Below are 24,197 nucleotides of genomic sequence, written 5' to 3'. Positions count from 1 at the left end.
TTGGTCAGACGCCGCACATGAGGACGAACGACATGAAAGATAGGCCAACAGAGGAGAACGGATCAGAGGAGTGGGCGCCATGGACACCCAGAGCTGGATTCGGATTGGAGGACGTTGAAGCTGCTGTACAGCCTGCACAGTCTTTGAGCTCCTTCAATCAGCTCTACCAATTCTTCCGCACACTAAACCAGAGTGTTGAGTCCGGGGGCGCTGGGCCAAAAGTTGGTGCCGCGGACCTTGTTCAAGTGCTTGATCCTCGTTTCTCATTTTGCAATTCAGTAGTGTTTGGAGCGTCGACGATACCCATCCTCCCGTCGGCTTTCCTCGTCCAGGCCACCTTCCTCGGCGCGACCTTGACTTTGATGGCCGACCCTCGAGTGTCTCTGATCTGGAGTCTGATGGAAGTTTTGGAGAGTTCGATTTCCCATTTTGGCGCAGCCGGCGTCTCGCCACTCCTGGTCACATATATGAGCATCGCAAATACCAAAAGTTGCGTCAAAGCTCTCCGGGACGATGATAAGACGCGGTGGAACTCACTGATGGGTAATCTGATGTCTGTCTGGCAAGATCGGACGACGAACGTGGATTCTTCACCCATGGACGCGGATCCGAGCGAGCAAACACCAGCTCAGGCCGAGCCGGCTGTTAATCAGTTCTCGCATCACCCATCATCCGCTCGCAGAAACTCGCAGTTTCCGCACTTCTCGATGCCTGCGGACTCCTATCATCATCCTAACAGTAACGGGTTTTTACCAACAGCATCATCCGTCAGTCCATCAACGGCGAGAACCATGCCATTTACGCCAGGGAGCCAACTGGATGCATTTCCTTCAGGCTTCATGGGGCATTTGTCGTCAGCTCAGGCACCCTATCTTATGGGGCAGGGCGCTCACGGCGTGGATTACGACGCCATTATGGACGAGCTTGCTTCTATCGACTGCACAGATAGTATGGAAGCCGACCCGCAGTTTATGGCCAATCTCGGCTTTGCCCCAGGGTCAGACTTGACTGATATGCTTCGGGGAGAGTATGGAGGAATGTGAGAGAAGTATAATGTATTATGACCTTTAGTAGAAAATGAACATTGATTCCAGTCTCTGGAAATACTATCTGCACCTCACTATCATCTCCTTGTTCTCCCTGTTCTAACGGATCAATGCTGCAGTGCTAGCAAACAAGTCTTGCGGTGTGACGAAGAATTGTTCATCCAGGGCGGGCTTCGCCAAGGGCAGTGATTTGTGCATTCGGACTGTCTAGCCTTTTTCGTCCCTTTCCCTTGACGAAATTCTAGCTGGCTTATCTCTCTTATTTGTTGACCCTCCTGCACCGCCGACAAGACTAAGGGGTCTGGCTTCTTCTTACATGTACTTACGAGGACTTTAAGAACTTAGCCCCGGCAGAGTGAAGAGCAGCGCACAACGGAATTATAATCATCAGGAACAGCACTGGGCGCCAAGTGCCACATCCATCCATCGGACAGAACCACAACGTTTTACCACAGCAATTTGGAATCGCCAGGCTGGCCGTACCCTGATTTGGTTGTTGAGGCCGTGGCCAGGAGGTGATTATGAAGCACAGCCTACGAATGTGCCCTGGCTTGCCTCCACTTTCATTGTTTGATGGCACGTACCAAGTCTATGGATACCAACGAGAACCAATTTTGTGGCGACGAGACTATTCACGTGGGGTTCTTCAATGCGGAGACTTAAGGTTAAGATAAGATGGTGCATGCGAGGTTTGGTCTGGCTCCGCGTGGTCTGTAAATACCTCAGAGTCATACAGAGAGATGTGTTTGCCCCTATTGCCATCATAATTAAGTCGGGTATCTTGGGTAACTCCCTCCCACTTTTGCTTCATCACAGGTGGGACATAGTCAACACCAAGAATTCACAGTCCTTGGCGGCAAAGAACTATCATCCGGACGACGATGGCAGGGTTGAGAAGTTGTCTCCGCTAGCAACGTCTAGGACAACGTAATGGTACGGTCCGAGTGAGGTGAGTTGTCGTGGACTCGTGGTCAATAATCATGTGGCCAGGCCTTGAAGAGCGTCCCGGTGGCTTGGTTGGCGTATCTCGACCGGATATTCTCAACTCCACCTTGGCGTATCTCTCTCTCACACCAACAACCTGATTTGAGCCCCTGCCGGCTTGACAGTCACAGCATGCACCCCGTAGGCCAGGCATCTTCCCCATATCTGCGTAAGGTTACAGGCAGAGAAAGCTGGGGAACAGCTTCTTCACCCGCATTGCTGTCATTCCGTTCGGTTGGGATTGGCACAAGTTGGGAAGTCGGACGACGTCCACGTGCAATGCGAGACAGTCGAATGGCAATAGAGAAGCGCTGACAGGATAAACATTCAACCCACAGCCCCGGTCTGGACAGGGGTTCTCCAGCATTTGGGGGTCTATGAGATTGGATCTAGTTCGGAAACAGATAGTTGGTGCGGAGAAGAACATGTCTGCCGGGCTCCACGCGTTATGGAGAATGAGTCAGTCATAGGTTGCAGATTTTGCTCCGGTTCGGAGACGGCGCGCCAGTCCAACAACCATCTAGTTGGAGGGAGAAGCGTTCACCCCAGAGTCAACATTCCGGATTCTCCATACACATGAGCGAGTTTGTTCGTGTAGCGTACCCCAGATCCCATTCGTCCACGGTCCAGACGCTCGATTCCCTCCCCGTGGGATGACCCAAACTCCGCTGCTCCAGACCCCCAGACTTTACCCCAGACGAACCGATACGTGCGCCACCTGTCAGTCAGTCTTTACCAAGTTGTTGGAGAGCCAGAGAGCCCTGACGCATCCATATAACAAAGGCAACCCTGGACCGTCGTAATCTGATTTTTTTTCCGTCTCTCCTTAAGACTCTTGACTCTTCAAACCCAACCTCTAAGACTCGGAGTTCAGACGGTCTCAACTTCGCCTCGAACACCAGCAACCGCCAGATACCTCCAACCAAACCATCACCATGGCTCTCCTCACTCTTGTAGAGGACCGCCCGACGCCCAAGGCGGTTTACAACTGGCGCGTCTACTTTTGTGCAATCATCGCGTCCTTCGCCAGTTGCACCATCGGCTATGACTCTGCCTTCATCGGAACCACTCTCGCCTTGCCCTCCTTCATGGAGGAGTTCCAATTTGCCTCCTACAGCAAGGACGGTCTGGCTCTGCTCAAGTCCAACATCGTTTCTGTCTACCAGGCTGGTGCCTTCTTCGGAAGTCTGTTCGCCTACGTCAGCAGTTATTTCCTCGGCCGCAAGAAGAGTTTGATGCTGTTCACTACGATCTTTCTCCTTGGTGCCGGTATGATGCTCGGCGCCAACCGCGCGCGCGGCCTCGGTCTCATCCTCGCTGGCAGAGTACTTGCGGGTATCGGTGTGGGAGGTTGCTCCAACATGACTCCCATCTACATTTCGGAGCTCTCTCCCCCCGCCGTGCGTGGACGTCTCGTCGGTATCTACGAACTCGGATGGCAAATCGGTGGCCTCGTCGGCTTCTGGATCAACTACGGTGTCGATTCTACCATGGCTCCCAGCCACAGCCAGTGGCTCATCCCTTTCGCCGTCCAGCTGATTCCTGCTGGCCTCTTGCTCATCGGGGCTCTCTTCATCCCCGAGTCCCCTCGTTGGCTGTTTTCCAAGTACAAGAGAGAGGAAGCGATGAAGGCTCTTTGCTGGATGCGGTATGTGCCCTACAACCCGTTATTTCGCTAATGACCCCCAGGCTAACCACCCCTTTTCCACAGAAACTTATCCCCTGAAGACAAGTACATCATTGAAGAGGTTCAATACATTGATGCCGACCTCGAGCGCTACCGCCAGGAAGTTGGCGCCGGTTTCTGGAAGCCGTTCGCTTCTCTCAAGCAGAGCAAGGTCCAGTGGCGCTTCTTCCTTGGTGGCATGCTTTTCTTGTGGCAAAACGGCTCTGGGTAAGCGAGCAATCCTCCAAATACACCAACATGTAATCGAGTCTCTAACATAATCCTCAACAGCATCAACGCCATCAATTACTACAGCCCCACGGTCTTCAAGAGCATTGGCATCACCGGTACCAACACCAGCTTCCTCACAACCGGCATTTTCGGTGTTGTCAAGACGGTTGTGACCTTCGTGTGGCTTCTGTGGCTCATTGACCACCTTGGTCGCCGCAACCTGCTGATGATTGGTGCCATTGGCGGCTCCTTGTGCATGTGGTACATTGGTGGTTACCTCGCTCTCAACCCAGCATCCGGAAGCGGTGGCGGTCTTTCCGGCGGCGGTATCTCCGCTATGGTTTTCTTCTACCTCTGGACTGTGTTCTACACGCCCTCGTGGAACGGTACCCCTTGGGTCATCAACTCTGAGATGTTCGACCAGAACACTAGGTACGCCGAAATCTGCATCGTGTCATCCGTGGCCATATCATTAACATGTACTCTCAGGTCCCTTGGTCAAGCTAGTGCAGCCGCCAACAACTGGTTCTGGAACTTCATCATCTCTCGCTTCACCCCGCAAATGTTTAATGCGTGGGGCTATGGAGTCTACTTCTTCTTCGCCTCGCTCATGATTTGCTCCGCCATCTTCATCTTCTTCCTGATGCCTGAGACTAAGTCTATTCCTTTGGAGACCATGGATCGTCTCTTCACCATTAAGCCTGTCTGGAGGGCAAACAAGACCATTATGGCCGAATTGGCGGAGGAGCAGGGCTTCAGACAATACTCCGATGATGGATCCGGAGAGAAGTCTGATGATGCGGAAATCAACCAGGTAGAGAGGAAGGACAGCGTTTAACGAATGGGTTCACGGTTTACTAATATGATATGAAGGACGTTTGAATGGTTAGAGCAGCTAGGTGGATATTCCAAGATTCCAGTCTCAAGGAATACACAAGCATCCATCCCGAGCCGATTCCCTAAGTGACACATAAAGCGAATCATCGAGTCACACCCGAGACACAAGTACAAGTCCCAAGTCTACGCATGAGCGGGGGCAGAGCGAGCGAGGGTGTCGAGGGTTAAGAAGGGTGGGAGGAATGTAGGCGAACCAGGGGTGATACCGATGCCAAGCCGAGGTGCTGCATGAGGTGTAATATTAAGCAAAGTAAGCAAAGTCCCGCTCTTGGCTGTCGTGGCAGGGCGGATCGTTTCGATGGTAGCGGGTAGTCGTTTGACCACCCGTCTTGGTGGTTGTGTATCCGTATCTGCTTGTTCTCCTTAGCGCGAGAGAAGAGTTACTTAAGGTCGAAGAAACAAGGCAAACCACAGCTGGAAAAGACGACTTCAAATACTTCTACAGTTACAGATCAATAATGGGCCCTGCAATACGCGAGACATTTTGTACATGTACTTCGCAAGACCTGATCATATTTTGTAAGCACAGCGTGGAGAGAATGATCCCATCTGAGCCTTCTAAGGCTCAATTGTGGTACGAGAAGACTGTCAGTGCAGGGGTATCTTGCGGCGTAGGAAGATAAGAACGCACGCCGGGTAAATATTACTGAAACTCGCAATGTATATGCACAGTACAGCTACAGACCAAGGGTTACGAGTCGCACTTAGTCCATTCTCCGGGAACAAAAACTATCTGGCCACTGTGATCTCGGGCAGAGGTGGAAACGTATTTCCTGAAGCAACTCAGGGTCACCTGTAATGTTTTCGTCCCGGTGCCTACGAATCTACGATATGTCTCATTGTCTTCGACCAAGGCCATGCACAATCCATCTTCCTGGATTCGAAATCTGGTAGATTTCTGCTTAGGTCAGACAATCATTTCGAGGAACAGGAACGATTGCATTGGGTGAGACTGCTGTTCATTTTGTGAAATGGTATCGAAGCAATTTACGCCGAGTACAGCTGTTGGCTGTCTAAAACACAACTACCTACAGTACTCAGTACGTTTTCCTGTTCACACGATAAGTGAAGAAAATGCTCTCTCTTGTTATGTAACCTTACTTGCGATCACTTTGTTAGAACAAGCATGAAAAGGAACAGAATCAATACAGGTGCAGCAAATGCGAATTTTGGGACGCATATATCAGCACCGCCTTTTATTTCAAGTCGAATTCATTTCACGCGCCTTAGTGCTCACTGGGCCTTGCATGTGGACACAAGATGACACATCTTCGAATGGGATAATCCCTAGAGCCAGATGAGTTTGGTGACTATCATTCTCTAGTGTCAAAATCGTTGCTCGTGGACGATACTATCTGGGGCTCTGGGCTCAGCGGCTATGCTGATCCGCCGCTCAGGCCAGATAGATCACGCGGACAGGCGTAATGTGGAGAATTATGGGGATCTTCTTAGTGTGTGCCAGCTCGTGGGAAAGTTTTTACCCGGCAGCTCACCAGTCCCTGTTTGGTGTGTGTTATACCAATTTGCATTGAAAGGACAAAGACCATCCAAACACTTAGCCTACGTGCCTACCTAAACACGGGGCGCAAGCCCAGCTCAAGTTGACAGAAATTGTGAAAATGGTTGTATGCACAAATGGCCAGGAGATACTGCCCAACTTATTTATGCATGAGGTTAATGCGGTGTGTATTTTGGATGCAAGCACCATTCACTCAGGTAAGATAGGAAGAGCATCATCAATCTATGAACATTCATCAAAGTCATCTTTGCTTAAAACAGTCGCTGAGAATCTAGCTATGCAAGGCGTCTATGGTGAGCATTATTGTTTTACAATTTTGAGTGTTGTGACAGCTTTGCGGCAATCACATCCTTTACTTTTTGAACGGTAAGTTCGTCAACCTCCTTGCCAGTCCAGTATCGGTCCTATCAAGATATTAGAGATGTGTATGGTAGATGGAATTCAGATTTTGTGCTGACTGACCTGTTCAAGACCTTGGTAGATCATGGCCTCAGTGCCCAGGATCACCTGCCAGCCGGCATCCTCTGCGAGAGCACCGATTTCTGTGTAGGGCGTGGGGTTGTAGCACATTTCGAGGATAGCACCCTTGCGATCCTTGTTCAGGAACTCGACGATAATCTCACGTGCTACAATCTCCTCTGCAGTCTTGGGAGTGAAGTTGGGCACGCACGCCACAATAGCGCCAGGGGCCTCGAGGTCTCTCGTCTCCTCGACGGTGGAGACGTGATACAGATTGTCTCCATATCCCCGCGCGGAGCACTCCTCGATGACTGCGTCGACTTCGCTCTTGTCACGGTTGACGAGGTAGATATCGGTGGCCTTCATCCACTTGCGCAGAGCGTAGACGGCACTTCTGGCCGCACCGCCGCCTCCGATAACAAGAGCTGGCTTGTTGTGGTAGACGGCATCCGGGTCGGTGACGTTCTGGACAAAAGACTCACGGACGCCGATAACGTCCGTGTTGGTGCCGCAGTATATCCTCTTGCCGTCGCGTTCTCTGATGAAGAGTGTGTTGCAGGCGCCAACATCGCGGCACTCATCCGTCAGCTCGTCGAGGTGAGGGATGATAGCAACCTTATTGGGCATGGTGACTGAGCTGCCGTAGAATTTGGGGTGCTTGATAAGTTCCAGAAACAGTGACAAGTCTGCCGAGTCCAGTCTCATTTGCTCCCAGTTCAGGCCAATACCCTCGTAAATGGTGGTGTGCAGGAGTGGTGACAGGGAATGTGTGATTTTTTGGCCAAACAGGTAACCGTGGCGGTCAAGCTGCTCAATCTTGACCGCAATAGTGTCTTCCACCTGGTCGATGGGGGTAGCACTCGCCATTGTTGCTTAATGTGAGTTGGTTGAGTTTAGGAAGTGAGTGATATCAGGATGAGATCCAGGGTTGTCTGTCTCTCTTTCTCTCTTGCTTGGTAGTTTCGAATGGTATATGCAAGGCTCTTCTGTGCAACTGACTGAAGAATGGTAGGAATGGCGTTATGGCGAGACGCAACAAATGGAGAAAACCAGGGCTCTTTTTAGTCTAAAATCCGGTGGGAATTGTCAACCGCAGAATTTGGGGGGAACTAGGGTCTGATGGAAGCCACTTTTTGTGCCTCGCTCTTAGTCCCTTCTTCTTGTCTCCAAATGGAGTTTCATCGGTCCAATGGTAGCTGTATCGAATTAATCATTCTTGCGGAATACGGGGAAAAGTCCGGGGCACTGGGACGGGCTTCTCGAGATCGCGTGGAATCCGTATCAGGGCTTTTCCCATCGGCATCTCGCCGCGATTTCTAAGAGGGACTTCCGGCAAAGAACTCTCCAGCCAACAGCCAGTGAGAAGTGCCGGACAGTCTGGGCCTCGGAATGGTGGGCATACGACACAAAAGACGCCCGCCCCCCTGTTCGCTTGGTGCTCCCACTCATCCGAGTGCCAGTCTGAAGAACGTTTATCCTGTGATCTGGAGAAGTGTTCTTCCTGACAACCGGCAGCGCCTGACAGGTTCAACGTCACCAGCCGTCAGTCTAACTTCCTCCGCCTCCCATCAACCACCACACTTGATGATGGCCATCGTACATGCCGCTACCACAGGCTCGGAGTGTGAAGACGTGCGGCAGCGCGTCATTCAGACTGGTCCGGCTACCCTCGGGTGCCCCAGAAATCCCCAGATCGGTATGCTTGCAAAACATCTGACGCCGACAAGATGGGGTAGCTGGCGGGTGAATGACTTTCCTCCTCCCTCCATTGCCCCTCGGGCGTCCAGTGTGACCCGGATACAGTATGGCAGCAGGCGAGATCATTGGGCAGAGCTGCCTACCGTTCTCTGCGAAAGAGTTGCCGTATGGGTCTGTCATTACCATTCTGCTTAGATACGGGAATCCAGAGCTGCAAATAATCTTCCCGATCCCCTGCTGCCGAGGGCAAATGTATACCAGTAGACGTCCACCTCTTTAGGACCAGATACTCCCTCCATCCTCCTTCTAAGTCCTTCTTGCTACTCCTCAATACCAGAACGACACATAACACCTTATTACCCAATTGTCTTTGTGTTGTCTTCGCATTTCATCCGCACTCGATACCCTTGTTATTTTATCGTCAACAAGCTCACATCTCTCTCACACACAATCACAATGCCTTCCCGGTTAGGAATCAGCACAATGTCGCTCGGCCGATGCTGGGCTGGCCACAGCTTTGAGCACAAGATGGACATGGCCGCCAAGTATGGGTACCAGGGCATCGAGCTCTGGCACGAGGATCTCATGGACGTTGCCGAGCAGTTGCCCGGTGGTGCTGCCCTGATTGACAACCAGCTCGCTGCTGCTGGCATTGTCAAGAGAATGTGCGACGTCCGCAATATCGAGATTATCTGCCTTCAGCCTTTCCAACACTTTGAGGGACTCATCGACCGGGAGCAGCACGCCCGCCGCATCGAGGAGTTGCGTGTCTGGATCCAGCTTGCCCATGTTCTCGGCACAGACTTGATCCAGATTCCCAGCAACGTCTTGCCCGCGGAGCAGGTTTCTGAGGATCTTGAACTCCACATTGCCGACCTTGCTGAAGTAGCAGACATTGGTGCTGCGTCCAACCCCCCTATTCAGTTCTCATATGAGTCTCTCTCCTGGGGAACGAGAGTGGATGTTTGGGAGACGTGCTGGGAGGTGATCCAACGGGTCGACAGGCCCAACTTTGGCATGTGCCTCGATACGTTTAACATTGCTGGCCGCATCTTTGCGGACCCTACCGCGGCTTCCGGAAAGGTCGTTGATGCCGAGCAAGCTGTCAAGGACTCTATTCAACGGTTGCTCACGACTGTCGACGTCTCCAAGATTATCTACGTGCAGGTCGTCGACGCTGAGCGTCTTGCTGAGCCTATCTGCGAAACGCATCCCTACTACAACGCCGAACAGCCGCACCGCATGTCTTGGTCAAGAAACTGTCGTCTATTCTATGGCGAGTATTCAAGAGGCGCGTATCTGCCCGTCCGGGAACTTTGCGCCGCCATCTTCCAGGGTCTCGGTTTCGAGGGCTGGGTCAGCTTTGAGCTGTTCAACAGGAGGATGTCAGAGGAGGACCACGGTGTGCCCGAGGAATTGGCAAAGAGAGGAGCTGTCGCTTGGTCTAAGCTCGTGAGAGACATGAAGCTGAGAGTAGAAGAGCCATCAGCACAGGTCACGGCGTCACTATGAGGGGATAATACGGCATGAAGAATGAACATTTTGCATAGCGATTGTATAGTATTTACACTACTGTTTCTTTTTTTCTTTGACGAAACCAATAATCTTATTGAAATCTTCAGATCAATATTGACTCCCGCTTATTGATTCCGCGTGCGTGATCTCATGAAGTCTGTCTATTTCAAAAGCCTTGTCGAGATCTCATGTTCGTGGAGGTGTGGTGTGTGTGTGAACCTATTTGTCGAGCTTTGGTCGTAGAGAATTGTCCTCAAATTCTTGGATTTCAAAAGAGTTGTCGCGCAGTATTAGTGCAGAGTGTCCGGCGAATGGTTCCTGTCATATGCTAAGGTAGTCTTAGTCTTGGAGTAAGCCTGATCAATTGGGGGCTCTTTTTGGTATCTTGGTAGAATTAAAGTCAGTCAACATGGATGAATTTCCACGCCTAGATTTGAGATACACTGAGACTCTGACTTCACAATTCGTTGACTTCTCGGGATGCACCTACGTGAAAGCTTCACCAGTGTTTACGTGATTGCAAAGGGAACCACCACGTCATTTCATATAAGACCCAGGTCATCATCCCTCTCTGTGTTTCACTCCGCTTTCACTCATCTTAGAATCCCCAAAGCAGCAATGTTGCAGACGGGAGATGGTGAGTGAGTGAGTGCCCCTCCTTTCTCGGAAGTCCACCACCACCACCACCACCACCAGCCTTAGTAATGGACCTTTTGGCAGTGTTCCTTGGCCTCAGGTACCTTTTCCTTCCGGATAGCGGCCTAGAGGACCATTTTTGGGCTCTTTAGGCGGGGTCCTATGCGGGGATGCCCCGCTGATAGAGCACCGGACGTCATCCGCAGTGCTTCCGCAGTGGCTTATTCTTCGGTTGGCGGCGGCCCAGCCGTCGAGTCACCACCGAGACGATTTGCAGCTTAGCAGGTGCTCTGATTAACGCTAGCTACCTTACCTTAGGTGAACCGGTGCCGGTGCCGACTGCGGACAGCTTGTCTCGTTGCCTCTTGCTCTTGCTCGCAGTTTCACGCAACTCTTCTTCTTTCTGACTCTTGCATTTCTTCACTTGCCTGCTTCGTAAGGTAGCTTTCCCATACAGCCTGTTCAACCAATCTTTCCAGTCGTAGATCGCCCGAATCATAGAACCCATCAAAATGGCCGACATCAGCGACGCCGAGCTCCGCGAAATCTACGACTTTGCCGTCCAGTTGGGCAAAGAGGCAGGAGAGATGCTCATGACGGCAGCCAGGTCAAGATGGGGATCCGGAGGAGAGACGCAGGCATTCACGGAGAAGGATAATTCGGTCGATTTGGTGACCAAGACAGACACAGGTCTGTTTCCGTCGGCTCTGCATTTGCCCATGTCCCAATGCTCGTTGAGGCAACTTGTCTCTTGCTGACAGCACCGGCGCCCACTACTAGAAGTCGAAGCTTTCATCCATACATCCGTCGCAAAGAAGTATCCCACCCACAAGTGAGTTGACTCACCCTTCATCTTCGACTTTGCAATGTCTCGGACAGTGTGATGTTGATAAACGTGCAGCTTTCTCGGCGAAGAGACATATTCGGCCGGCGCATCGCGTGATTACCTCGTCGACGAACGGCCGACGTGGATCGTCGATCCCCTCGATGGCACCGTCAACTTCACCCATCTGTTCCCAATGTTCTGCGTCTCCATCGGTTTCGCTATCAAGGGAAAGCCCGTCATTGGCGTCATCAACGCCCCCTTCTTGAACCAAACTTTCTCGTCGCTCAAGGGACATGGTGCATGGATGAACGAGACACAGAGGCTGCCGCTTGTTCTAAACCCGCTGCCCGCCAATGCGCCCAGCGGCTGCGTTTTCTCCTGTGAATGGGGCAAGGACCGTCGAGACACCCCAGATGGCAACATGCACCGCAAGGTCGAGAGCTTCATGAACATGGCTGCTGAGCGTAAGGGGCGGGGTGGTAAGGGTGGCATGGTGCATGGCATGAGGAGCTTGGGAAGGTGAGTTCGATCAAGTCTGCTGCGTGACATGCCATAGGTGGTCGCGCTTGCTGACGTTACAGTGCTACCCTGGATCTGGCATACACAGCAATGGGATCATTCGACATTTGGTGGGAGGGCGGATGCTGGGAATGGTGAGCTAGCCCGACTATCACGGACTCCATAGGTCATGGAAACTGATATCACTGCTCTAGGGACGTTGCTGCAGGCTTCGCGATCCTCGAGGAGGCCGGTGGTCTCGTGACAATAGCAAACCCTCCCGAAGACACGAGCGTCGTCCCGGAAGCGAAGCTCGGCGGCAGACTATACCTCGCCATTCGGTTTGTCGAGCCCTCAGGCGAAGTCCAAAACACTGCTGACACTACACAGGCCCGCAGGATCGACCGAGACCGAGACGGCACGACAGGCACAGGAGAGGGTGGTGCGGGAGACGTGGAAGCGAGTGAGAACATTGGACTACTCGAGACCCGGCGCGTAGACCACATAGACATCAGAAGCAAAAGGAAGAGAAATAGAAGGAATCCAATTCAACTTGATTCAAAGATCAGTCTTTGCCTGCTCCCCTGCCCACGCTCTACGGATGATTTCACGTATCGCGCCTTTCTCCAGAGGGCGGGGGTTCCAATACGGCTTATCGGATGCAACGTCAGCAACGCGATCAATGTCTTTCTCCAGCATACCGATATCCTTGAGGCCCGTGGGTATATTCAAGATTCGAAGTAAGTGATTTAGACCGGCTACTATGCCCGCAGTGGAGTCTCCAGTACTCTGCGCAAGGGCGGAGGAGAGCCTGGTTCTAGTGGCCTCGGGAAAGGCCTGCGCGTTGAACGCCATACTATGGGGCAGGAAGATGGAGTGTGTCTCGGCGTGAGGGAGGTTCAGAGTGCCGCCGGCCGCGTGAGCCAGTTTATGCTGCAGGGCGATGCCGGTTGCTGCTGCCAACAAGCCGGCCAGGAATGCGCCGTACAGAGCCGAGGTGCGTGCCTCGACCGAGGAAGGGTCTGACGCGAGTACGGGTAGGGCGCTTGACAGTGCCCTAATGGACTCCAGAGCAAAATGGTCCGTCATCGGGCTAGCTTGGCGGGAGTACAATGCTTCGACTGGATCATATGTCAGTTCCAGCTTGAGGTTGACACTTGGGATGGGTGGCCTACATGAGTGTGCCATGGCGTTGAGACCACTCGGACCGCTGACTTTGACCGGCAGATCCATGGTCAGGTTAACGTCGTAGATGACCACCTTGGGCAAGATCATGGGATCTGTTGTTGACGTCTTCTTGCCATCCTTTGTCTCTCCAATGATGGGTGTCATCTCGGAGCCTGAGTACGTTGTCGGAATAGCCACTTGGGGCATGCCGGTGCGAAGAGCGATCGCCTTCCCTAGACCGACGGCACTGCCGCCTCCAACTGATACGAGAACATCGCGGCCCAGTGCTCGGTCAACCGCGGGACCGATGATATCGCTCGGGTTATGAACAATGGCAGTGTCGAGGATGTAAACGTCTGAGAAACCCGCTTCTCTCAAGTTATCCTCAATCGTTTTGGCCAGAGAAGTCCGAGACGGGGAGCAGATGATGAGAGGTTTTGAAAGTTTGCGGGACTTGAGTTCGCCGGGTAGCTCATTGACGGTGCCCGGTCCGAACAAGACCTTGGGGGTGGTAATGCCAAAGATGAAGGGATTAATGGCGTCCATGGCATACGGCAGCTACTTAATCAGTGCCTTTGTTTAGCGAAACGATTCCTGGTGGATGTCGTGAAGGTCGTGAAGGAAGACATGAGTGCGTTTATGCAGGAAGCTTGCCGTTTATTCTGTCAGTTGTTTGTCATCGGCGGGGAGCGGGGTCCGACCGCTGCGGAGGTTACTCAAGTCCCGGGTCCGGCGTTGAAGGTCGGCAATCGACAGATAGGCCGGAAGGAGGACGGAGATTTCTCGTCAACTGTCCCCAAGCTCTCTAATTATTGTGGTTAGGCCGTCACTGCCGCCAGGACATGCTCGGTCTCCTTCTTCGAGAGGCATGGATCTTCCAGGATAGCCAAACGCCGGAAGTAGAAGTCACGGCTTCATCACGGTGCAACAGAGTTGAATTGGTTCCATTGGTGGCTCATCCTTTTCTACAGATGGCACTGGAGGGTATCATTAAATAGATGGAAGACATCAAACTAGTCCAAACCGTCAAAGCCTAGAATGCCGTGCGCGCCCATGGGACCAAGCTTGTCGGCTCCCATGTTCTGGCGCTTGTTTCGCGGCTTTGAGTCGTCGTCACTGTCGCTATCATCGTCGCTGTCACTGTCTGCTCGACGCTTACCAGAGGTCTCGTCATCGCTACCGCTATCGCTATCCTCATCACTGCCTTCGGCCTCGCCCTGAAGCTCTGACAGCTCCTCCCACACCTTCACAGTCTTACCGCCGGCCGTTATCAGGCGGTTTTGAGAGTCGAAGGCAACGGAAATGACACCTTCAACGTCATCGTGTCGGAGGTTCAGGGACTTGTCGACTTCCCTAGTGACCAAGTCAACCACCCGGAGGCTTCCGTCACCAAGGCCAACGACGAGCTTCTTCCCCAGCCCGAGCTCTTCAGGGACCAATGCCAGTGCGTCCAAACTCTCGCCGCCGCTCTTTCCGCCGTCAACAATGATGCGCTCTTGTTGATCATCCCATGCACCCTTGTCCCAGACCGTGACCACTCCGGAACCGGAGCCGACGGCGACAATACCGTTGTTTCTGTTGTTCTTGGGTCCGAGGCCGGGGACGTAGGCAGCAGATAGCAGCTCGTCTTCTTGGTCGTCGGAGCGGACGAGAACGCCTCTGCGCACATCTGTAACAGCGAGTGTCGTACCGCCGATAGAGACCCATTGCTTGGAGAAGCCAGAGGTACTCTCGGCGGATGGAGGCAGCGGGACTATGGCAGAGACGTAGTCGGAGTGAGGGAAGTGTGTCTGCGCAGGCTTAGCCGAGGGGACGCCGTCTCGCAGATCAAATATGTGCATCGCTCCGGAGTCGCAGCCGAGAAGGAGGCTTTGGGGGCTCAGGACGTGCATGAGCGTCGGGGCGTCGATCTGCTTGTTCGAGGAGGGAATGATGACTTTGGAGATAACCTTGCCAGTCGTAGGGGAGAAATGCTTGATCAAGCCATCGGTACCGGCGGAGTAGAGGGCTAGCGATTCCAAAAAAAAAACACAAGTCAGCTAGGGTTTCGGGGAGGATATTCCATTGATATCTGCAGCGCATTAGAAGCATAGCTACTTACCAGAACCATCGTGGCTGTAGGCCAGGGCTCTACAGCTTCCCTTGTGACGCCTTGTGCGCCAGACGCTGTCGATAGCCCCCCGACCGGTCGATGTTATACTCGTATCCGGTTCATCGGAAGCTTCGGATTCGTTGTCGCCTGAGGAAGGGAGGCGAAAGGTTTCGACATGGCCGGTAGACAAGCCAACGGTCAGTAGCGGCGCGGTAGGATGGAGAACCTGGGTGAAGACCTCGGCGGAGAGGGGGAGGGTGCAGAGGTTCTCAAACATGATTGCTGCATCAATTGAGCAGGAGGGTCTCTGCTGAAGGAAACAAATGCGGCAGTGTGAGAAGGAGGTCGCGGGAAAATGAGTCGAGGCGGATTACAGGTTGAAGCAGGAAGAAGGCTGCTTGACTTAGACACGCGCAGGCGGGATGAAATTTTCGAGGTGAAAGATTCACCGAGTGTTGAGGGACCCCACCAGAGCTCTCACCGAAGCGCAGACCAGACACTAGGTTGTTTTTGGTCAAGGTGAAGGACGGACCGGGGGAGGACCTGGTCGGCATGCAATTGCATACCTTGGGGGATACACCGTATGCACCGAGCACGTACTCCGTACAATGTTTAGAAGCCACAAAACGCAGAACACCCGAGCGCTCAGTTTCATGTCTCTTTATTGCCGGTTCAAAACAAACAAGGGACTGGACAGTTGGGAACTTGGAATACCTTACGGATATTATGGGTACCTTTAGCTTTCCAGGCATGAAGTACGTATCAGCAAGTAATTTCACTATCTTATTGTGGTACAGGGATGCAAGTGGGTTCGTCCCTCTGCATCAAAGTTATATTCAAGCTCCATGGTCGGGTTCCCTTCGCTGCAACACACCAGCCGGGCAGTCGGTTATTGGCCCATGTGATCCGGCGACTTGAAAATTGTCCCACCGGCAGAATTGTCAATTGATCTGGAGCAGACACCTCGGGCGCGGATACAATGAGGATTGTTGACACGTACACTATTGTATTCCACCTGCTGCACCTCTTTTCAGTTTTGAGAATAGGTACTTACTTTGCTTGAGGTTTCCGGCCTTGGGATGGATAAAACCGAGTTCCTAATTACCATCTTTGGGATGTACCTTGTCTGACCCAAGGTAACGTAGGGTATTCTGTTTCAATGTCTCCAAGGTGCCTTCCACTGGGTTGAGAGATTCCCGAATATTCGTATCTCCCCGCCTTGGAAAGAACGTCCCGTTGCCTTAAGGTTAATTGCTGCGGGTCCCCCGGGCAAGCAGGTGCGCCAATGCCGCCAAACACCACGAGAGCACCGTCCTGAAGTACTGTAAGGTACCTACCTTACCTCCCTTCCACTGCCAGATAGGTGGGAAACCGAGGCACCTAAGGTAGGGTACCTTGGGGCGCATCCGCCACAGCGGGGTTCCTGCACCGAGAAGATCCCGGCGAAAAGAGGAAGTTGAGGAAACATCGGACAGCCGGCAACTGATTCACCTGTCGTTTCCATTCTGTGCCGCCCGTCTTTGCTTTCTTTGGTCTGTTCCTCTGTGTTTAAGTCTGCTGTCCATCTCTTGACTGTCTCTTCCTGACCTTGGACCCCTCTTGCACCTTTCGCTCCCATTCTTCATTTCCAAGCTCATGCCCGCGCCCTGCGAGAGTTTCCACACCTCGAAGCCGTCCTCCCTTACCACGTTGACACAGACATGAGGCTCCTGTTCACCGCTCTGGGCGGTCTGCTCATACTTCTGCAGTCCGTCGCAATGGCCTCTGCCCAGGAGACCGCCGAAAAGGCTGCATCTGATCTCAAATGCGTCATGTATCTCACTGGGTAAGTGAATAGCTTCCGCTAAAGCTCATCACAAGGCGGCTTCGGTAGGTAGCTAAGAGAAACGGCCATGAACCGCTAACGCAAGCCATAGCCAACACCCCAACGTCCCCTCTAGAGAGCTTGTGTCTCACATCACCCACGTGGAGCTGGCTTTCATGAACTCGGATACCTTCAACAAAGACGTGGCCGAGTGGCCCCTCTTCACCACCGTTGACAAGGTCCGCACACAGTTCATGCCTGGCACCAAAGTCATGGTCGCCATTGGCGGCTGGAGCGACACCAAGGGCTTCGACACCGCTGCCCGCACCCCGGAGTCGCGGAGGAAGTGGGCCCAGAATGTTGCCGACATGGTCAAGGCAACAGGTGCTGACGGTATTGATATGGATTGGGAATACCCTGGGTGAGCTTCAATCACCCGACTACCCACAATTGCGGCCACTACGAAGAGTCACAGCAGAGACATTTACTAAATCCCAGTCCAGTGGCAATGGCGAGGACTACAAGGTCAAGAACAGCACCAACGAGGAAAAGAAGTGGGAGATCGAGGCATACCCCTTGCTGCTTGAGGAGGTCCGCAGACAGCTCCCCAAGGGCAAGCTCATCTCGGCCGCGACTCCGGGTCTCGAGCGCGACATGATTGCCTTCACCAAGGAAACGGTCCCCCGTATCGTCCGCAGCCTCGACTTTGTCAATGTCATGACGTACGACATGATGAACCGCCGCGATAATGTGACCAAGCATCACACGGGCATGGAGCTGTCCAGAATTGCCGTCGACAATTACATGGCTAGAGGAGTCCCGGCTCACAAGATCAATCTCGGCTTTGCCTTTTATACCAAGTGGTTCAAGACGACGGACTGTCCAGAGGGAAAGGAGGTAGGGTGCCCGACACCGCTGATGGAGGATCCCGTTACGGGTGGAGATCTAGGCCAGACAGGAGGCTTCAGCTGGAACGACGGGGTCCAAGAAGACGTAAAGGCTTCTTTCGAGAGAGCTCAAAAAGAGGGCAAGTATGACAAGGAGGGCGGAGGCTACTACTACCTTGACAGGGCCGAGAAGCGGTTCTGGACATACGATACCCCCGATGCGATCCTTCGCAAATTCCCCGCCCTTGTCGACGACAAGAGACTCGGCGGCGTATTCGCTTGGGGCCTGGGCGAGGACGGCCCCGAGTACAATAACCTCAAGGCGGTCAACAAAGGCCTGGCGGAGCGCAGGGGCAGAGGGAGCTTCCCTTGGGGTCCTGGCCCTCACGAGGCTGATGAGCTGTAGGTGACCCCTGACAGAGCCAGCGAAGCTTTGCCATGACTTTCTGTTTCGCTTTGTGAACAATCAGACTCACTGCCGGGTTGCGCATAGTGCCAATCGTGCACCATAGCACGTGAACTGAGGACGCTGACTGATGAATTTCGGCCTATAAGTCTGGGCTTGTATGTGGTTATTGGAGTGTGGTTAACGACGGCAATGTTGAGAATTACGAAGTCGATTGCTGGCCTACTCTTGCCCGCTATGGTGAGACCCAATGAAAATGTAGTTGGTTCAAGACTCCGCGACTGGCAAGCTTGGCTTTCTCGTAGGCTGTGCCTGTGCTCTGCGTGCGGTATGCCTAGAATGTGTTATCGCTCCGACAGTTACCTTGTGTTAGGCTGACAAGCCTGCTGGCCAAGTGGTTGCCGAGGCGGATGATGGCGTCTGCAGCTACCCAGATTCCGTAGGTTTTGAGGTCGTGTAGGTACTGCAGATAATTACGTATAGGAGTATGTAGCAGGTAGGTACCTAATCTGAACACATACTCGCATCTCTGGAGCTAATGTTCAATATGAATACCTACTTAGGTAGGTATTGTCGCTAACCCGACACTAGCTTCATCTACCAGCATTCGCGCAGATGGCTCGCGAATTGGATCTAGACTCTAGTGGGCAATAGGGTTGCTCAGCGATCTAACAAAATGCATGTCTCATGCACATGTCTTGGAAAAAAAATCCGCCTCGACGTAATGGCGTTCTGCTATGCCATGTGGAATGGTTGGCGCTTTGAATTCGGAGAAGAGGCACCGTCGTTAACCTTCAGCCGTAAGTAATTCATCTAATAGCCCGTGGAGTGAAATGTCAGGGCCAAGCATCAGATTCGAGCGCGGATGGAGATGATGCAGTGGGACGAAAGGAACTGACTGGGTCTAAGGGTTCACGGGGTTCACTAGGGTCCACCATAAAGGGCTTGAAAGACGAGGATTAAAACTGTGGTTGTGGGAAAGAGGATTCGGGCGAGACTGAGAAGCGAGAGGGCGAGAGCAAGAGGACGCGTAAGTACCCGTAACAGGTTGGCTGAGGCAAGGGGCTGAATGAAGCTTGAAGTGAAAAAGAGCGGAGGGCGATGAAGGCGCCTGGCGGTCTGAGAGGCTGTTGGCATTCGGCACTGCAGTGTGGCACTGGGTGGGTTGGAGGGAGGTTGGAAGTTGGATACGAAGGCTTGTGGACTCACGTCATCAGGGATCAAAGTCTTCCCAACCTCAACTCTGGGCCCTTGGGACCTAATCCTTGGAATGTCTAGAAATCCCGTCTTCGGCGGGTGACGGGTTTCGTCGTGCCGGAGCCGAGACCGGGGCGAGAGACCCGCTCTTTGCCGACGTTGCCTTCATACGTAAGGTATCATGCGCCTGCCTCGATTAGGGCCGGCGGCAGTTGACCTTGGGTTGAGCGGTCGTCAAAAATCGAGCTTGTGTGCCTGTGCAGCTCAGATGGATACGCTGGTGGTGCTTTTTCGGCTTAGCTAGCACCGGTAGTTGGTTGGGAGTGCGGAAAGGGGTGTGTGTGAGATGCACGGGTCCGTCATCCATACCTCTGCATAACGGGCCAAAAGACTGCAGAATGCAGGGTCGCGGAGAGGTGCGGTGAACCGTGAGGTTGTCAGTGGCTGCCCTTGGGCTTGGGCAACGTCAGGATGTTTTGATTGAGACTTGATGGATTGTTTCACCGTTTGTCTCTCAAGCCGAGTCAACCTAGTTTGGGGAATGTGTTCAGCTGTCTGTCTACCTTAGACAAGATAGATGAACTTAGGAGCTAAACATGGGAATGGAACCCCGAGGTTTGATATGGAAGTACATCAGGTAAGGTACCTTAGGCAGCTTCTTTCTTCCATTTGTCTAGTGTATGATTCTTGTACTCTTTTCAAGACCTCTTCTACAGGTATTTACAGACTACCTTAAGGCACCTAAGGTACCTAATCAGAGTCGCGTCAAATGAGGAAACGACAACGGGCATCGAAGAGTCGGCAACGGCGTTCCGGTCTAGAACATAGCGAGCCATAGGTACTTATGGATGGAGTACGGATACGGAGCATAGCATATCCGTAGATGGAAGTCTGGAAATATCCTGGAGATTGCAGAGATAGATGCCTTGATGTGACTGGAACATGACATGGCACGCCCAAGTCTTAGACTCTTTCATGTTCTCCACCGGATGAGAAGTTACCTACACTAAGGTGCCGTATGTACCCACGAATACCTTACCTTAGGTACCTTAGGTTGTTTAGTTCCAGTGGAGGTTTGACAAGATTTTCACTGGGATTGAAGATGATGGAAGGTGCGAGGCACGGCTGGGTAGGTCCCTTGGATACGTCCCTTGGGTACGTCCCTTGGGTACGTCTCTTGGGCACGGTCTGAGTGACGCTTACCTACGCAGTAGAGCCGGGGTGAGATAGCGGAGATCACCAGCTAAGCGAGTGTCACCCGCCACGATGAGTGGCCTGAAGTGGCTGAGGATTAGCGGCGACTCACTGTTAGCGCCTATGTTTTATTGGCGAGAATGGCCTTTCAGCCCTGGTGGAGGCATCCCAAGGTCGACAATGAGGTCATGCCCACGGCTGGAACCACGTCATTCTCGACCCTTCCACACCACCACACGCCCCTCTTTCCACCTCACCTTACCTTACCTTACCTCACAAGCTCATACACGGTACCACTACCTATTCGTACCTTACACCCCTCCCATTACGCATCGTCAACTCTATTCAATGTCCTCACGCAGGTAGGTACTTTACTACCTTACACATTTCTCGCCTTTTGACTACGTAGTGGTGACCTTCAACCAAGACCAAGCCCAACCCAACGGCGGTCTGTCTGCTTTTGCACGGTGCCTGAAAGCCGCGGCAGCCATTTCCTGTGCGATGCGTCCATCTTTCCTTCTGTTCCTATTCTTCCACGCACCCCCCATCTGACGCCATTCTATCAACTAGTAATTCGTAGTCCAACAGGGAAAACTCGCCCAGCTTCTGTCACCTCTCGCCTACTACTTATTCAATGCCATTGCCTCTGCCAGCCTGCTTGTGAATTGTTTCTGTCTCCATCCCTTCATCCAACCCCATCAACCTAGCCAGTTCTCAATCCTCTCGTAAACCTGCGATATCTCCATCAGTCTACACCATCCCTTTCACACATACTATCAGAGGCAGCAGTTACACGCTCAGTATGGTCTCCCTCGTGCCCATTGCCCACATCGTGGCCGCCGTCTTCTCCATCATCGAGCTCGGCCTTACTTCATATGGTATGTTTCCTCCTCCTCTCTCTTCGGCACAGCCTTGAATCAACACACGAACTAACACCATCACAGTTGCCAGCGGCTACAATGGCTACAACGGCTGGAGCGGTTGGTGGTCTCGCTCTCCCGATATCGTCAACTTTCTCATCTTCAACTCTGTCTGGTCGTTGCTCGTACTTGCTTACGTCGGCTTGACCCCTCTGTACATGACCCGCCTCTTCCACAAGCTCGTTTCTCTCGCGCTGCTCGTCATTACCACCATCTTCTGGTTCGCTGGCGCCATCGCCCTTGCTGTCTTTGTTGGAGCCCCTCACTGCGGCGCCAATACATACTGCGGCTCCGCTCAGGCTGCTGTCGCCTTTGCCTTCTTCATCTGGGCCATCTTCATGTTCCTCACTGTTCTCGACACTCTCGAGGCCATGCGCTCGCGCGGCCATGCTACCAAGCACAACCACGCCTACCCCGGTGCTTAAACAATCAAAACCTACAACGAGTACGATACATTTTGGCTTGATTTTGAACGGCCTTGAGAATGACGTGGAAATACCCCAAAGCACGAAACGGAGTTATGGGCTTCTTGGTTACTTTTCTGTTTGGCCAACATAGCTGGTGTTACGGTTTGCGTTTATAGTTTGGGTGCGTAAGATTTCAGGCCGAAAATGAGTCTTGATCAATACCCTAATATTATCAATCATTCCACGCGCAAACCTCGGAGTCTCATGTGCAAATCCCGTGCAAATATTTGCCAACCCCTGGGTACCATACTTGCTGCGGATATAAATTGAAAGTTAAATGCATGCGGTTATAGCTCATCATTTTCACTGTGATAGTAACTTGTACATGTGTATGTAATTCAGGCATTTGACTGTCACAACTATTGGTCATTTTATCCGAAGTATGATTTCTTGTATAAGGTGGATGAAGAGTCCCTAGTCAGATCAAGATCATCGAGAACAAAGCAAATGGCCTGGAGTCTTTCACGAAACATCAGGTGGCAGTTGATGTATCCCATCAATCTTCGGAACTGTACAACCGACGAATGATGTTCAACGTGAAGTTGCCGACCATCTTTGTTTCCGTTCCTAGAGTTCCAGGGCAATTCCTGGTGACTTTAGCATTTTGCATATACAAGACTCAGATAAAAGGCTTCTATATCGGAGTCTTGGAGTGTGATGTCTACCGAGTAGCAAGGAGGCGCGTATCCTCTGGTACTTGGCAATACTCCTAATATCCCAGCCTACCGGACAGATTAAAAAATCCGTACGGATGAGAGAAGATATCCTAAGCTTTCGAACCTTGTCTCGGTCGCGGGGGGGAGGGTCGGTCGCTGCCAATGACTCGTTGGTTTGATATGGGCGTCTTGGCAGTGATCCGCTCTGGTTGCAATACCATGGTATGGGAGACTACCAGCCTACCTTACCTGGTAGGGTAGTTAGATTGCGACAGGCGGCGACGCGGTTTTTTTTTTGGCACCGGAGATGCCGGCTGCCGGTTACGGGCTCGGCGGGAAAAGACAGCTTTCGGGTTTGGACGGTGAGGTGAGCAACAGCAGTCGGTAGGCCCCCCGCCGTGGGACTGCCTGGTCGGCCAACAGTCCGGTATCGTCGGTCAGGGATTCACCTCGGTGTGTCTACAGGTCGGGCACGTGCATCGGGGTGCAACCAGTGAGGTTCACGATGCAATGGAATGGAGGGAACTCAAGGTTCCTAGGTTCCTTTGGTAGGTACCTTGTGCAGCAGAGGTACTGTAAGGTAAGGTTCCTTACCATGGAAGGCATCTCGAGTGGGAAGAATACCTAAGGTAGATGGAAGGCGTGGGATAGCAACCTTCCTTATCAGCCCTGAGGTGAGGTGGGTGGGATCGGAGCTTGGGATGGCCCAATTGGCGAATGAGGGGACGTACTTTTGGCACGCAGCTCTGCTCCACAGCAGTTGCGGGGCCGCCAAGGACCTCTAGTGGGGCCGTGCCGCCGTTGACCCCTCACTCTCGCCCTCTCTTACATGGCACCTTCGGTTCACACTCACAGATGGAACCTACAGATAGTGTAGTGTACGATACTCCTGGGAAACAAACAAACCCGGGGAGGGTACCTTACCTTACCTTACCTTATACAGTAAGCTCCTCCAAATCCCTGAAGCTGTCCATCCTGCCTTGCCCGGCTTGCCTAGGGTACTTCTGCTTGTTCAGTGATTACAGAGTACTCCGTACGGATAGTATTACTTCATAGATCGTACCTATCTACACGGACGGACGACTCTACTGCTGCGCCATATCTTTTCTTTCCAGGGACATGATCCTTCCATTGACACGTGCTGATACCCAGCGCATTCTACGGCCGACTTGTCATTTCCCCATTCATCTTGTTCCACGCTGTGGATGCTGTGGGTGGTGCTGACCTTGTCCCTGTCTCCCCGATACCTACCTTACACTACTCCATACACGGGACGGAACTATACACATACGCTACTAAATCATCACAGGGAAGACATCAGACGGCTATACCGAATGCAAGCATGTGGCCCGACCGACATATTGCCAGGGCATATTCAATCTGCAGCCTTCCACGAACTGCTCAGCATCATGTTGCGAGACTAGCAGTGCGT

General features: G+C 52.6%; 8 protein-coding genes across 8 annotated transcripts; 5 read left to right on the top strand and 3 right to left on the bottom strand.

The window, feature by feature from the left end:
• Nucleotides 1–2,965: 2,965 nt before the first annotated feature.
• Nucleotides 2,966–4,765, top strand: N0V96_000015 (uncharacterized protein; the record flags this gene model as incomplete). The annotated part of the gene is made up of 4 exons (XM_053191841.1): nt 2,966–3,678; nt 3,742–3,924; nt 3,988–4,359; nt 4,417–4,765. The coding sequence occupies 4 exons, from the start codon at nt 2,966–2,968 to the stop codon at nt 4,763–4,765; spliced, it is 1,617 nt and encodes a 538-aa protein (XP_053050925.1).
• A 1,886-nt stretch (nt 4,766–6,651) lies between these two features.
• QA3 (Quinate dehydrogenase) lies at nt 6,652–7,669 on the bottom strand (the record flags this gene model as incomplete). Its single annotated transcript, XM_053191842.1, has 2 exons — nt 6,652–6,747; nt 6,806–7,669. The coding sequence occupies 2 exons, from the start codon at nt 7,667–7,669 to the stop codon at nt 6,652–6,654; spliced, it is 960 nt and encodes a 319-aa protein (XP_053050926.1).
• Nucleotides 7,670–8,956: 1,287 nt separating this feature from the next.
• On the top strand, nt 8,957–10,012 carry QA4 (3-dehydroshikimate dehydratase; the record flags this gene model as incomplete). Its single annotated transcript, XM_065755788.1, has 1 exon — nt 8,957–10,012. One exon carries the CDS (start codon nt 8,957–8,959, stop codon nt 10,010–10,012), a length of 1,056 nt encoding a protein of 351 aa, XP_065615028.1.
• A 1,151-nt stretch (nt 10,013–11,163) lies between these two features.
• On the top strand, nt 11,164–12,474 carry N0V96_000012 (uncharacterized protein; the record flags this gene model as incomplete). The annotated part of the gene is made up of 6 exons (XM_065755787.1): nt 11,164–11,341; nt 11,432–11,483; nt 11,553–11,996; nt 12,059–12,130; nt 12,191–12,316; nt 12,366–12,474. 6 exons carry the CDS (start codon nt 11,164–11,166, stop codon nt 12,472–12,474), a joined length of 981 nt encoding a protein of 326 aa, XP_065615027.1.
• A 59-nt stretch (nt 12,475–12,533) lies between these two features.
• N0V96_000011 (uncharacterized protein) lies at nt 12,534–13,688 on the bottom strand (the record flags this gene model as incomplete). The annotated part of the gene is made up of 2 exons (XM_065755786.1): nt 12,534–13,096; nt 13,151–13,688. 2 exons carry the CDS (start codon nt 13,686–13,688, stop codon nt 12,534–12,536), a joined length of 1,101 nt encoding a protein of 366 aa, XP_065615026.1.
• Nucleotides 13,689–14,155: 467 nt separating this feature from the next.
• JIP5 (WD repeat-containing protein jip5) lies at nt 14,156–15,511 on the bottom strand (the record flags this gene model as incomplete). The annotated part of the gene is made up of 2 exons (XM_053191846.1): nt 14,156–15,150; nt 15,244–15,511. 2 exons carry the CDS (start codon nt 15,509–15,511, stop codon nt 14,156–14,158), a joined length of 1,263 nt encoding a protein of 420 aa, XP_053050930.1.
• A 1,480-nt stretch (nt 15,512–16,991) lies between these two features.
• On the top strand, nt 16,992–18,331 carry N0V96_000009 (uncharacterized protein; the record flags this gene model as incomplete). The annotated part of the gene is made up of 3 exons (XM_053191847.1): nt 16,992–17,059; nt 17,151–17,459; nt 17,542–18,331. The coding sequence occupies 3 exons, from the start codon at nt 16,992–16,994 to the stop codon at nt 18,329–18,331; spliced, it is 1,167 nt and encodes a 388-aa protein (XP_053050931.1).
• A 3,193-nt stretch (nt 18,332–21,524) lies between these two features.
• N0V96_000008 (uncharacterized protein) lies at nt 21,525–22,067 on the top strand (the record flags this gene model as incomplete). Its single annotated transcript, XM_053191848.1, has 2 exons — nt 21,525–21,600; nt 21,667–22,067. The coding sequence occupies 2 exons, from the start codon at nt 21,525–21,527 to the stop codon at nt 22,065–22,067; spliced, it is 477 nt and encodes a 158-aa protein (XP_053050932.1).
• Nucleotides 22,068–24,197: the final 2,130 nt, after the last annotated feature.

The sequence above is a fragment of the Colletotrichum fioriniae genome (assembly GCF_027942845.1).
Source record: "Colletotrichum fioriniae strain IMI 355084 chromosome Unknown scaffold_1, whole genome shotgun sequence".
Classification (NCBI taxonomy): Eukaryota; Fungi; Ascomycota; class Sordariomycetes; order Glomerellales; family Glomerellaceae; genus Colletotrichum; species Colletotrichum fioriniae.
This window is presented reverse-complemented; position numbering and strand designations above follow the sequence as displayed.